General features: G+C 31.6%; 1 protein-coding gene across 3 annotated transcripts in view; it reads right to left on the reverse strand.

Moving 5' to 3' along the window:
- The window catches only part of LOC106620963 (uncharacterized), a 95,830-nt gene that overhangs the window by 26,836 nt on the left and 54,267 nt on the right, over positions 1-14,727 (reverse strand). For all 3 annotated transcript variants that reach the window (XR_011396358.1, XM_036378109.2, XM_036378108.2), the window contains exon 4: positions 2,189-2,288. Coding sequence is in view for 2 of the 3 variants with exons in the window: in XM_036378109.2 (XP_036234002.2) it covers positions 2,189-2,288 (100 nt within the window). In the remaining variant the exon portion in view is untranslated. The remainder of the gene's footprint in view (positions 1-2,188; positions 2,289-14,727) is intronic.

The raw sequence follows: 14,727 nt of genomic DNA on the forward strand, positions 1-14,727 counted from the left end.
AGTTTCAGCGGAAGTAGTCGTGAAATGCTGTGTACAGCAATGCAATGAAATTTCCGCTACATAACAGCAGTGAAGTTAAAAGTCATATTGAGAGAATGTGCAGCTGACGTAGATGAAGAAACGTCAAAGGCAAGTTTGGTGTGTAAATGCCTTTCGCCTTTTAACCTTGCCTTCATAGACATACTAACATACATCTATACATACTTTTTTTTTGCGTAGCCAACCTGCCTCGCTTGCCATCACTGGCGTGTTTATCGCTGCAATTATTTTCAATTTCCCTACACCAAATAATCTCAGCAGAACTTAGCGGTGAAATACGAGCTAACATAGGTACATACATATACTTGTAGATATATGGATATGTATACATCATATCCAGATGAAAGTGAAGCACGAGCGTTGTAGTTGAAAGCAAGTCAGCTACCTTCGCCGGCAGAATGTTTCAAGTATAACACATTAAAGTCAATATGCAGCGCAGACGCGATGGCGTATACGTTACATAAATTGAAACTCACAGCTGCACGTTCTTACTGCTACATATTCTGGTTTGCCAATGTTGATTTAGATTACCATGTCTGGTGTCTATGTGTGTATTTTCAAATGAAGATTGCTTGCTGTAGGTGAACTGCTGTTGAATATTTGGTTTAAAGATTTTTTGCGTATGCCTCACTGTGCCCACGTATAAAGTGTTTGTAGAGTTTGTATTTTATTTGTGCTTTCTTTGATCTCTGCTTTACTTTTTCGGTTTGCCGTCGACTTGTCAGCAGATTAATTTAAATACATAAACTTGAGTGAATCATAATAGGAGAACGCCTCTAGGAATTTTGATAGTACTATATCAGTAAGAACAAATTAGTGATGATTTAAACGTTTATATGTTTAAATGTATTTAAATTAAACTCTCTGCCTCCAAAAATAAAAAAAATTAATTTTATTATGAGATTATGGCAAGTCAAAAGTGTCAGTATAACTATTGTAAAATTAGAGTAGGTGTTTCAGTCTGACCTTTATTTTCTCGACTTTGCTAATTGATTTTTCGACACGGCTGCTCATTCGAAATTATTACTCTCTACTATCCATATCTTGGCGAACGAGGCAGGGATGAGAGTACTGTAGTAAAATAATTTTTCAAATTTCTAATATAATAACTTTTAGTGACTAGACTTTTCGGTTTCAAACTATTAATTATTATTTCAAATGCTTTAATTTAAGTAGCTAATCTAATTCAAAATTCTTAAAACAAGAGACGAAACTTGGAGTGTTTTAAAAAAGAAAAAAAAAATTTACTAAAGATTTATCATTAGATAATAACGCAAGTAATTACAAGTTTTCATGTCATTATTTGTTTTTAACACAAAACCAATTTTTCTACTGGGTCACTAGACATTTACATAGTGATAACATAATATATATTATTAAGTGCCAACGATTTTGTTATCTAACACAAATTTTATTTTATTTAGCTGTAAGTAGAAAAAATGTGAAAATAGCCTAAACGGCATTTACATACAATTAACAACAACTAAAGCGATGCTATAATCCCAAAAAAGCCTCATAAATATTATAAATTGCAGCCTAAAACAGAAATCGTGAGGGGATATTAGGAGTAAAAAGTAAACTTACTGATTGAAGTGTAAATAAACTATTGGTATGTAGAAATAATTGAAAAAAGAAGACAACAATTAAATACAGGGTATCGCACGAAACGTGCTACAAAAACAAACCGTAATAACTTTTTCTGAGTGAGTAACCGACTTAGGTTTTTTTATGTTTGGCAGATTATTATTTAAATGGAGCTGATTTACGTTTTATAATTTTCAAAAGTAATCAATTATAAAAAAATGTAATAATAATGTTTAAAGCAAAAGTTATTACGATTTGTTTTTGTAAAACGATTCGTGCGCCACCCTGTGTTTCATTAAAATGGAAGTAACTGAAGAACTACTTAGATATTATATATAGATAAATAAAGCAGTCTAGAGGAGTTACATATGTATATCTGTATATTTCAATAACTACATACGGTATTTATTTCAGTAAAATTAAATTTTATTTAATTATTAAGTCGAACAGTTTACTCTACTCGGTTCTGTGCCGCACTGCTTGAACAAAATGCATTTGTTCTCAGAAAGTCAGATTGTTGAAATGTAATTGTTGTAATGTAGTTATGTAAATAACAGTGACTTACCGCCAACATAAATGTCAACATGAGTCCAATTAAGTTTTGTCGCAATGCTTTTCACAGCATAGGAAATCGCTTCAAATGAGGGTAGAAAATTCCTAGATTCCTGAAAGTAGATAAAGCAGAGACGCTGTTGTGCTTCAATGTATATATAAGCAAGTTAAACGTATATATACATATACATATGTAAGTAAATTAGCAAATAAGAAACAAATAAATGGTTTGAGGCATAAAGATATTCTGTATTGATGGTTTTTGGCCATCAAAGACAATAATAGAGACAAAACAAAAATAGAAAACGTTCCAGTCAAACGATTTCATCTCTCTTTGTCAGTTTCTTCTGTTTATATTTTTGAACTAAAGTAAATGGACTTTTGCACAGTACGAAATTGTACGCATACAGCATCATAGAAAATTTATTGTTAAAATATGTAAATGCTATTTTCAAGTGTGTATTGTTTTAGTATAGAAAGAAGGGTGTAAAGAACATTTTATATTTGATTGACTTAATAAAGTGATGCGAGAGCTTTAATTAAATTGAAGATTTTTCAATTTTCTTTGTGTCTGGAAAGGTAATTTTTAATAAAAACAGAGCATCTTGGTCGAACTCGATTTGCGTTCGGGAGACAATAAAATTCGCGCTTAGTACGTTTAAAATTTTTTAATATAAAATAAATATACTATATCAACATATATGAGTACAAGTACAATTAAAAGAATAAATATAAGTATATGTACAAGTATAAGTATAAGTATAATTATATATGTATGTATATTTATGAGTATAAGTATAAGTATAAGTATAAGTGGAAGTATAAGTATAAGTATAAGTATAATTATAAGTATAGGTATAAGTATAAGTGTAAGTATAGGTATAAATTTAAGTGTTAACCATAATTTCCTTGATATTTTTAATGTTATAACCTAAGTAATCAAGATTGACAAATTCTAAAAACTATAAGTATAGAAATATAATATATTTAACAACTGAAACTTTGGAGTATCAAAAATTAATATAAGATGTTACAATCCACTTATTTAAGTTTAAAAATAATAGATATAACAAAATCTTGCACAAAAATTGAAATCCAGCTTTGTTGTCAATTTCTTTTTTCTTTACTATCTTCGTTCGACCCTTTTGTGGTTGCTTTTATCAGCTTGTTTCGCACTTCAGGCAAAAGTTTAAATCTTCAAAATGATTAATTAATGTGGCACAATTGTTTGTACTCTAGTGACATATAACAACATTTTCAGCACTTGAACCTATTCAGTTTCCAGTTGAGCCAGAATAGAATCATTTCTATTGTTTGACTAAAGCTTATACAAAATAGCCTTTGTACAATACGAGTCGGAGGTCATCAAAATATGCGCAACAGTCAGCCAGACCTCATTCACACAATGTAGAGATGATGAAAACTCAACAACATACAATATGCACTTATCAATATAAATTCAATATGATGAAAGGAACAATGTTAAAGCCTTCACATTCATTTTCCTTAACCAGCATGTTGGAGCACAGAATCACTCAATTTGAAACCTTTTTTTTCCATTGTGACAAAAAAAGGCAAAGCTGATTGTTGCTTCATTGGATTAAACGAGAACTCTATACATGTATTATGAAAATGTGTCTCTTGATGTTAAAAACAAATATACAAACACATGTTGATGGTAGATAATAAACTTGCATTTGTATATGGTGTACATATGTATACCAGGGATGACTTATTTGTCCAATAAGGAGATAGAGTTACAAAGAAACGAGTGCTCAAATACAGTATTTTTATGAATTGGAAAATAAGTTCTGTGGATTTACAGGATCATGCTAGAAACACACCGCCAATCCTTAGTATATTCTATAGCCAAAGAAATTTTCTTGCTTTCTTATACTAGTATAAGAACTCAAAATGACTACTCAGGTTAGCATTTTATTTGACAAAGGAATTGTAGTAATCTTGAAATTTTTTTTCTATCACATAATGGTTCAAAACTACAACGGTAATAAATTTCAAAATCAATCTTAGTCTGGGTTATATTAATAACTACTGTTCTTGCTGAGGCACACATAGATCTCTAGTGTACCTAATCTAATATAATGTAGGTTACTACTATTATACGTATTCTGCTCCATGAGAACACAATGCGACAATTCCACACCATAATTATCTATATGGTCAGGGAAGTTAGAGACTGTGCCGATAAGAGGTCTAACAGTCTGACAAACAATGGTTCATAAGTCTGTAATTACTGCCACCAACATCGAAAGACTATTTGCCGAAAATATCAGGCCAACTTATATATTCTTCAAGATCTAGACTTGCTGTTGTAGTTTAATCCTCCTCACTTTTAGCTGTAGTAGTTTTAACAGTAGTTATAGCTACTGAAAAGCGATATCTACAAAAGTATGCTACTCTGTCCGAATACTTTAATGATGAACTCCAGTGATCCTTATTTATAGATTTCACAAAAAATAAACATCAACTATGTTTGCCGTTTTCACACACAACATCAGCAATGATGTATCCTGTATTTATCGCTCAGTTGCATTCATTTGCAGTCGTTAAGATTTATCACATAAAACAGATAATTCAAAATTCAAAATTCAAAATGTGAAATGTAAAATTTTTCGAAAATATTCAACAAAAATAAATACAATTTATTGTTATTAAAAACATAGAGAAAGCAAAAAAGAAAAATGAAGCGCTAAAATATGCAAGCAAGCGAAAACACAAACAATAACAATTTTGCTGACATCGGCAGCATCGATGAGCGCACTTTTAACCGTTGTTTAGTGTGGGGCACTGCACATACATATATAGACGAAATAGTATTCACAATATTATGAAAAAAAGTGTGAAAAGTGGAAGTGTAGATATAAAATACATGCAGACTAGAAGAAGTGTTTGCTTGTCTCTTCCTTTCACCAGTTTGGGTTACGCTACGCCTTTTTATGTGCAGGTGTATTTCCTTCTTAAACATATTTCAGCAACTAAAATTTCGAATTCTGTTGCATATTGTGCCTTTTGACGATGGTGCGCAAATTGAATTTTCTACCCATACCTTAAGCTTCTTATACAAAATGTATGCGTGTGTGTGTCTGTATGTTTATTTGAATGCCTTTTGGAATTGAACTTGAAAAATTTGACACTCTTGATTATAATTTATTGGATAAGAGAATAAAACGTTGAACATTTGACAGCAGATTGTAGTGTCTTAGGCATATACACACACATAAAGACTTGAATATACACGTACGGCTGATGCTTTCTTTACTTTGATAAGTCTTCTGTAGTCTTTAAAATAAATTGTTTACTTCTTTTGTGCTTTTGCTACGCCATTTTTATTTATTTGGTCTTTTTTTTAATGTCAGACGTGTCAAAAGTTTATTTTCAGGTTTACATTTTTTATTCGTCTATATTGTTTTCATGTTTTCGGGTGGTAAGTGTTAGTCGGTGCGTATGAGTGACATCTATTAAGTTGTCTGTCTGACTGACTGTTGTGCAAGATTGTAGATTATAAAAGTTTTGTCAGAATTTTGTTGGGTTATTTAAATAATTTTTACGCTACAAATTGAATTAGAGGATTTGAAATGGAATTTCTTATTTGGCATCAGTGCAAAGTGAACAACGTGCGGATTTGTGAAGGCGCTAAAGTAATTTAGCTGAAATGAAGTTACTTTTTACTATGCAGTGAACGTAGTCACTAAACACATTTTCCATGCTCTCTCAGTCATAGGAGTCGATTATGTGTACTAAAGGTCGCCAACTAGTTTGGATAAGCATATTTGTGCGGATTTTAGCATGACCTAATAAAATTGAAGTGATAGTTGCAATATTTTCTTTATTAATTTGCATATTTGTAACTTTGAAATTTTTCTAAGATATTCACAATGGATGTATGTCTATGTTAAAAGTACCTATTAATCTTCTATGATCTACAATAAATACAATCTGGTTCAGTATATTAATCAAATACATTTTAGTTTGGTTTTGATCTTACTGAATACCACTGAAGATAACCATTGTCCTAAAAATGTGAGTGATCAAATTTAAAATATGATATTTTCGTCACAAAAGATATTAAGTTTTCAGATAGGATAGGTCTACTTTATATAATAACATTTTATATCATAAATTAATTATATTTATTTGTTTAACACATACATTTATTTTTTTACTTAAGTTTGCCAATTTTTCTAGAAAATATCTGAAACAAATATTTTTATGTAATCCCTTTACTTTGATATTAATTTATTTCATTTATTTGTAATATTTAATTTGTTTATCGGGTGGTAACCCTTCTTCACTATTTATAATACGCGAACTAGTCCCGCAGGTTTTGAGATATCGATCTGAAATTTTGCGCTTTCTCTATTCTCCCATAGAAGCTGCGTATTTGTCGGAATCGGCGATATCGGACAACGATAGCATATTCATGTATAGGCCCTCAAGCTGATCAGTCAAAATTGATTCCTTGTATGGAACACTTATTTATTTGACAAGATATATTAACGAAATTTAGCATAGATACAATATGCGAAGAAATTGTTCAAGTCGGATTACTATAGCATATACTTGTCATACAAACTAACCGGGCAATATGAAGTACTTGTATGGAACAGTTTTTTATTTCACCAGACATATTCTAGATACAATCTTCAAAAAAATTTTCAGCTCGGACCACTATAACATAGGGCTGTCATACAATCTGACCGAACAAAATCAAAATAAGATCATTTTATGCTATGCCACTGTGAATGGTATTACAGCTTAGGTTAAAGTTTTTTCATGTTTAAAATATTCCTTCAAGAGTTTGCTTGTAGAAAGAAGTAGCACATTTGATGTGAGAACGGACAAACATTTACCTCTGAAACATGCATCCATTCACACATTTAACAACAAGAAGTCATATAAAATAACTAAAGAAATGTTTCGGGTCAGTTGGCTTGCCTTGTTATTGATACCACATTTATACAGCTGTTATTGTAAGTGAATTCCAAAGTGCAGCAACAACAACAATAAAAGAAGGTATGGAGGAAAAATAGAGTACAGCTATTGAATGAAAGTAAACAAAAGAAGTAGGTGTTGGTGTTGGTAAGTCAACAGGATTCTTACTTACACATATGCTCTCATGTTGACTGCTGTCAGTCAGTCACAATCGCCAACTATGTGTATATATTATATATGTAGGGGTTTGGGTATCTGCTACATGCACGCATTTGATTGAACGTCAAAACACGCCCGGGCGTACAAACAATACAAACAGTACATAGGAGTATGTTTTCATGCTTGCCTCTGATGACTTGCAAGTGCCGATGCATTTCGCTCGTTAAGAGTTGAGTACAGTTAATGTTTATTTTTGAAAAGCTCTTATGGTTTGAAAATGCTTTGAAAACGGCAAGAGAAATGTGACTGTTCAATTCGCCGCAGCTTTTTGACGCAACTTTAACTTCAGCACTACATCTATTTGACATGAATTTAAGATAATTTAGAGTGAATTTTTTTTATAGAAAAGTATTTATTCTGAGCACACACATATTAAATATATCAAATTAATGGATTATGTGCTAGAAAATCTTCACGTGCAAATTGTATGTTGATAAATAGAAAAAGCAAACATGTATCTTTCAAACAATTTGGCATTCTTGACTTCACAGAATGAGTTAAATAACAACACCATTACATTACAAGACACATTGGTGTGTAAATTCAAAAACAAAAAATTTATTTTTATTTCTGACATATTTTGATAGTCTATACTGTTACAAATAACATACTAATATTAATACAAATTAATTTCAAGTCAGTTAATTTTAAAAGCGTTTATCTCAAAACTTTATTTCACCAATTGGCTACAATTCTTACTCAAAGCAAATTATAAAAGCGCTTGATTTTTTTCTGCCTATTTTGTATATATTTTTTTTTACTATGACTCCATTTTTTCACTCGAATCAAATAAGTAATTTGGGCGGGCCAAAAGTCATCTCACTTTTGAGCGATATTCGACATTTATTTTTGCAAAGTCAGCCATTTTGTTGAATAGTATTCTGTTTTTTTTTTTACAATTGAAGCCCATTTCATAGGCTATTACTTGCATATATGAAATCGGTTTTTATTTTTTATTTCTCTTCTTTTGAATTGCACAGTAAAGGCCGCAATCACTCCTGCAGTGGAGCTGAAAATAGCGAACAACTCGCTAATATTTATTTTTTTTTTGTTTGCAATATTCTTTGTATATTTATTAATTTTATCATTTCAATATAACCTCAAATGCTTAAATTATTTAACGCAGTGGTATTTTTTTTACATAACCTTTTTTTTTGGCTGGTCACAGTAGGCTTGCACCTTAAAATTTAAAAGTGCTTTAAGTTAATATGAGTTGGAAATGTTAACTTTTACTGCCGCCCCTTCACAGCAAAAGTAAATAAGAAATTAAATATTTAACACAACAAATAAATGCACAGCCATCTGCATACAAAATCTCCCCGAGCAGTTACGCACGAGTTGTAGTGATTTCGGCTTACATGACAATACGTGACATCACTGACAAACAAAATATGGTATACTTAGCATCTATATATACGCTAATAATTCTGACGTGATTAACAAACCAAAGCCTGCATTTCGGCTTTACAGTATTGCAGTATAACATATTAAATATTTTTAACTTTTGTCTCTCTATTACATTGCTGTAATTGAGAATTTTCGATAAATTTAATTTTATTTTGTGCTCTAAATTGTGAAAACATTATTCTGATGCTATCGATTTAAAATAATATTAATAAAAATAATCACTAACTTCTTAAATTAGGGTGTTACTTAGTGCTTCTTGAATCTCTAGAGTGACAGCTGTCAAAGTTAGCAGATGCGCTTAATCTAAATTGGCATATTTTCGTACAAAGATACTATATAAACAATTTAAACTCATTAAAATTCATTTCCAAATCTTGTTTAGACAGCTATAGATACATAGCTTAATCAGCTCTTACTACAAAAGGTTTTGTACACACTCTGTTGCATTATACTTGTAATGAAAAGTGTAAAAGTCTAAGAAATCCTTCTTTCTTTTTTACATACACATACCATTAAACGCCCAAGCAAATAAACAAACGCGCAATTTTTCCTCTCTCTAGCGGTTTTCACATTATTTGTCGCAACGCTATCTACTCTTTTTTGCTGAACACGTAGCTTCAGCCATTTAACTAAAATTTTGCACAACACAGCCAATTGACAGGTTCGTTTGCAGTTTACAAATTGCTGTTGGTGCTGAATAGAAATTTAAATGAATGTGCGCAATGAATTTGAGAGCAAGTAAAAAAAAGCTAACAGTCAATTTGTGTAAAATAATTTTTCCGATTTCAATCAGTGATTTCTGCGCTGGAAAAATTGTGATGTATATATATGATAAGGTGTTGTGTAAAGAAAGTTTGTTGTACATGTGTGTATGTCACAAATTGTAGTCGATGAATTGTAGCAGTAAGTTGTTGAGGAATTAGTATTTAAGAAATTTGCCTAGTTTCTGAATATTTTTATTTAAATTTTTAAATTTGTCAGTTTTACCTTGCGCTTAAAAATTTTATGGTTGAATGGTCAAATATCGCACTTCGGTTTACCTAGTAATAATTTTAAAAATTTCTGTATATAATGAAAAGATTTTCAACCATTTCTTAAATTAGTTTTGATTTTATAGGTATATTGGGTTGTTTCTTGTATTGCTAGTTGGTGGGAGTAACAGGTTGGATCGCATATTATACTTAAACATTCGTATTAACTGTAAATAAAAAATACCTTCTTGACTCACTCAAAGTTGTTTCAAACCAAACTGTTATGTCTACATATATAGCAAATGATGTGTTAACGTATGTATGCATAACTTTCCTGCAAACAGTTTAGTTCACAACAACAACATTGTATAACAACACTTGAGTTGAGCTAACTTCCCGGCCTTCAATTGAACTCGGAACTCTGTGTCTCTAATATTTTTTTTTTACATTTTTTTTGTTGCTGCATAGTTGATTTCTGTGCGACTTATTTGTGTGCGTGTAAATGAGTTTTTACGCGCATAGTGCACCTAGAAACACGCTACTAATGCGATCCCCTCTTAGTTTGCTACATCATTACACCATTTATATCTGCCATGGTATATATACATGATTTGTTGTTGCACACTTTTTGCATTTAAATGGCCTCAACACTGAACTGTGTGCGTGCTGCACATTTATTTTCCACCAAACAGCTGGTCGCAATATGCGTAAATCGAGTGTGTGTGTGTGTGTGTGTATGTGAGTATAGAATCCATTTGTTTTGTAATAAGTGGAAATAAATTGCAAGCACGCATCGTATGTGAAACGAATGACATAATGTCGCTACCACAAACTGCCGTTTTCCATTTGCAAGTGCTTTACACATCACACTAATACATACACAAATGCATGCGGAAACTATATGGAATAAAATATCGTTGTTCAGTATGGAAATACATAAACTTTTATTGGCTTAGAAGTTTTACAAAAAACTCTCGTTTATAAAGAGAACAATATTCGAGTGATTGCTCTTGATCACACTTGTGATCACTCCATTGTATTGCCATGCAAAATAAAGTGAGATGCACTGATTAAAAAATAAATTCATAACGCCAGCAGCTGCCTCAATTTAAGTTAGTTTCAATTCAAAAGTTCTCCATAAACCTAGTTTTAGTAATGTACAGTTTTAATTAATTTATAAATTACTTTTCTGCCTTCTTAATTTCCTACAGGGTTGGGTTATATACATAGCAAATAAATACACATATAGCACTTCTTTTCGATCGCCTGTCATAAACAGCCAGCAAATTTGTTTACAATGCTTGTGCGGTCCATCACGCACGTGACAATGTTGTCATAACAGTCCGTAAATGTGTAATCTGACGCGTGGCATCTGCTGATATGGTGATTAAATGAAGGATAAATATTTTATGTGCAAAACACTTTTTACAATCTCTTGCGTTCGGTTATTAAGTAAAGCATAATAAACTGTAGTTAACTGCGGCTAATTAAGCAATTAAAAATACGTTCCAAATTAAAACACCAAAACCAAAAAAACATCACAAAACACGTTAGCTTCGGTGCAGCTGTATATTGCCTTCACAAATGCATTTTTTATGTCAACTGTCTGGATAACTAAATCTGAAAACGACACCGGAACCCCGGAAAATTTTGCTAGTTCTTTTTAGCTATTGTACATTATATTATTTGATATAAATAACTTTCTAATCGAATTACTTGTATGGTTACTTATTAAGGAAAAAATAAAATTTTCTTCCGTTTGAATGGCAGCTATATGTTATAGTCCAATCTGAACAATTTGTTCAAAGTTTGGAGCGTTGCCTTGGTAATCTGTGCCAAATTTTGTGAAGATACATTGTTAAAAACAATGTTTATTCTACTAGGACTTTTTTTTTTGAACAGTCAGCTTATATGGTCAGTATACGAGTATGCTACAGTGGTCCGATACACGCAGTAAAAACAAATTGCAGCTTTTTGGGAAGAAAATGGCGTATACATAATTTCAAATCGATAGCTCAAAATCTGAGGATACACAGTAGTGTAAATTATATGTGTGTATGTTTCAGTTTTTGCGACAAAAGAAAATATCCCATGTAAACTAGTTATTTATTTTCTTTTTAAACCGTGCTTAATTTTACTTTTACTTTCATACATATATTTTATATTGGATTTTTTATTTCTTGTAATACATTTTTTATTTCCAAAGCAAATAAGTCTACAACTTTTAAAAAGGAATGCTCTCATACAAAATTTTCTTTTCATAAAAGCATTCCTTTAAGGGTTATACACATTTAAAGTTATGTATCAAATGTACTGTATTCATATAGTACACCGTATCGTATGAGCAACACAGAATGTCCGTATCACTTGTATGGATGCTTTGGTCATTTCATGTAGTATACTAAATTTAACTGCATATAACTTTTAATGCATATTTTTATGAAGTTTGAGGTAAAAATGTAATACAAATGCAACGAATGAAATTTGCGGTTATTATCCGATTTCCTTGTTTTCATGGTATTCCTTTTTTTCGGCGCATAACTGTTTGAAACAATAAAGGGCATAAGTAAAAAAAGTCTTACAAAAGGTTTTCTGTACAAATTTTTAGTACATGTATGAGTATGAGATTTCATGAAAATTTGTGAAAATATACAAGTATAGTAGTTTCAAAACTAAACAAATAATTTGTTGATAAACTTAAAACATTGTTGTAATTCACTTCAGCTTTGAGCCCAAGTTAACATACCGCACATGTTACTCAGTTAACGAAACTAAAAAAGCTTCTGAAAAATAATAAAAAGGACAACGTTATTATTTTATACTTTAAAAGTTGAGAAAACTGCAAAAGAAAACATCTGCGGGCCTAGCGCACAGCTGAGCAAGTACAAAGATGAATAATTAAAGGGAGGAATCGAATCGAAAAGCGAATTTTTATTAACAGCCAATATTCGTACTTGCGTGTATGCATGTGTGCATATATCGACATATGCAAAATATTTTCACCATTTATATATCGTTTGCATGCGCACAACTTCGCTTCCACTCGCTTCTTTAGCTTCATCAGGCGACCATTAATTATTTTATTCTGCAAATGATTGCCAATACTTACAACACGCTTTACCGTGTTGATTTTGATTTTTCACAAGTGCGCTGAGGTGCAGCGACATAAAATGTGGCGTTTATTTATGTTGGTTCATTGTACAGTTCATTTGCTCGGAAGCATGTTGGGCATTTGCTCTTTAATTCGAATTTTAATTTTAAATAGTGAAAATAAGTTGAAATAAAAGCGATGATTCTGTCGCCGGTATTGCAAAGTTAGACGCAATTATTGCAAATCGCATTTTCAAAACCCGATTCAGTGGTACGATTGGTGGCACAACGGAATTGGCAGGTCTCGAACTTTTCAAAAACTCCATGGAAAATTGTGAAAATGTTAATCAATTGTGCGCTACGATGCAAATTATTGCAGTAGACGTTGAGCAGAATAAAATTGCGACCAACTAGTTTTTCATTCCACGATTGATTATATGTAAACCGGTGAACAGGAGCTTCTTACAGAATATAGGAATTATTGAAGTTTTTGATTTTCCGTATCTTTGGCTCTGAAGATACGCACTAATTGTTTGATTTTTCGCTTCCAAAAAATTTTTGATAGCTTGTTTGGAGTAAAGAGTCCATATTAAGAATCAATATAAACGCTTTTTTGAATATCAGTCTAAAACACAGGAACCCTGCGCAAACGGAGTGAGGAGAGTATACATTTTTCTGTCCGTCTGTATACACGCGTACTAGTCCCTCAATTTTTGAGATATCGATCTGAAATTTTGCACACGACCTTTTCTCACCAAGCTGCTAATTTTTTGAACTACCGATTTCAGACAACTATAGCATATAATTGCCATATAAACTGAACGATCGGAATTTAGTCCTTGTATAGAAAACTTTTTTATTTAACGAAATATCTTGACAAAATTCGATATAGGTTATTATCAAAGGCAGCGCTATAATTTCTGAAGAAACTTTTCAGATGAGCTCCTTATAGCATATAGCTGACAAAGAAACTGAACGATCAAATAAAATTCTTGTATAGAAAATTTTTTTTTAAGACATGATATCTTCACGAAATTTGGCATGAATTATTGGCCAAAGTGGCGGTATAATCTTCAAAAAAATTATTCAAATCGGACTACTATTGCATATAGCTACCATACAAATTCAACGATTAAAATCATGTTCTTGAATGTTTTTCTTCGTATTTGTGAAGGGTATTATAGCTTCGCCGAAGTTAACTTTTTTATTTTTTGATTGATGTTTGATCAATATTTTCACTATGCTGTATTAAATCGCGCTTATTGAGAATAATATGTATAATTACGCTGTAAACCATTAAGAGAGACAATTTCCCTTCTACGTTTAATGCTCGCCAAAAAGCGATAGTCACGTACCATTTTTAGCGTGTATAATATGCTAGCAGGCTACTTAATACGACAAATATTTTCAGTCCTTCACTTCACACAACGAGTTGTCGGAAACTCCGTAAATGCTATGACAACTATAACCCTAGCAAAAAACTCCATATATATTTTCTCAGCTATCAGCTCCAAACTATACGTGCATTGATTTAGCATAATTTATTGGCACATTCACACAAACTAACAAACAACGCCTTCTTTTCAGGGTTTTAGCGAAACTTTTCTCTCGCTCGGAATATTTGTTTTATTTATTTATTTTTTTTGTTTTTGTTTCTTTTCTTTTATCTTTTTTACAAGAAATTCCCATTCATGCCTTTTTATATTTCTTATGCAGTCAACTTTTTTGGCTGTTCTTTCATTTAGTTTCGTCGTCGAGCATAGTGAAAGGTTTTTTGTTGCTCACTCGCCCGTTCAAAGCTATGTAGCTTTTGATTGTGTGCTCATTTTCAAGAGCTGTGCATTTCACTATCGTATTTCACACACCAATAGCAATAAGAAATTTTCTATTTTATTTATTATTTACTATCGAC

The sequence above is a fragment of the Bactrocera oleae genome, chromosome 2 (genome assembly GCF_042242935.1).
Source record: "Bactrocera oleae isolate idBacOlea1 chromosome 2, idBacOlea1, whole genome shotgun sequence".
Taxonomy (NCBI): Eukaryota; Metazoa; Arthropoda; class Insecta; order Diptera; family Tephritidae; genus Bactrocera; species Bactrocera oleae.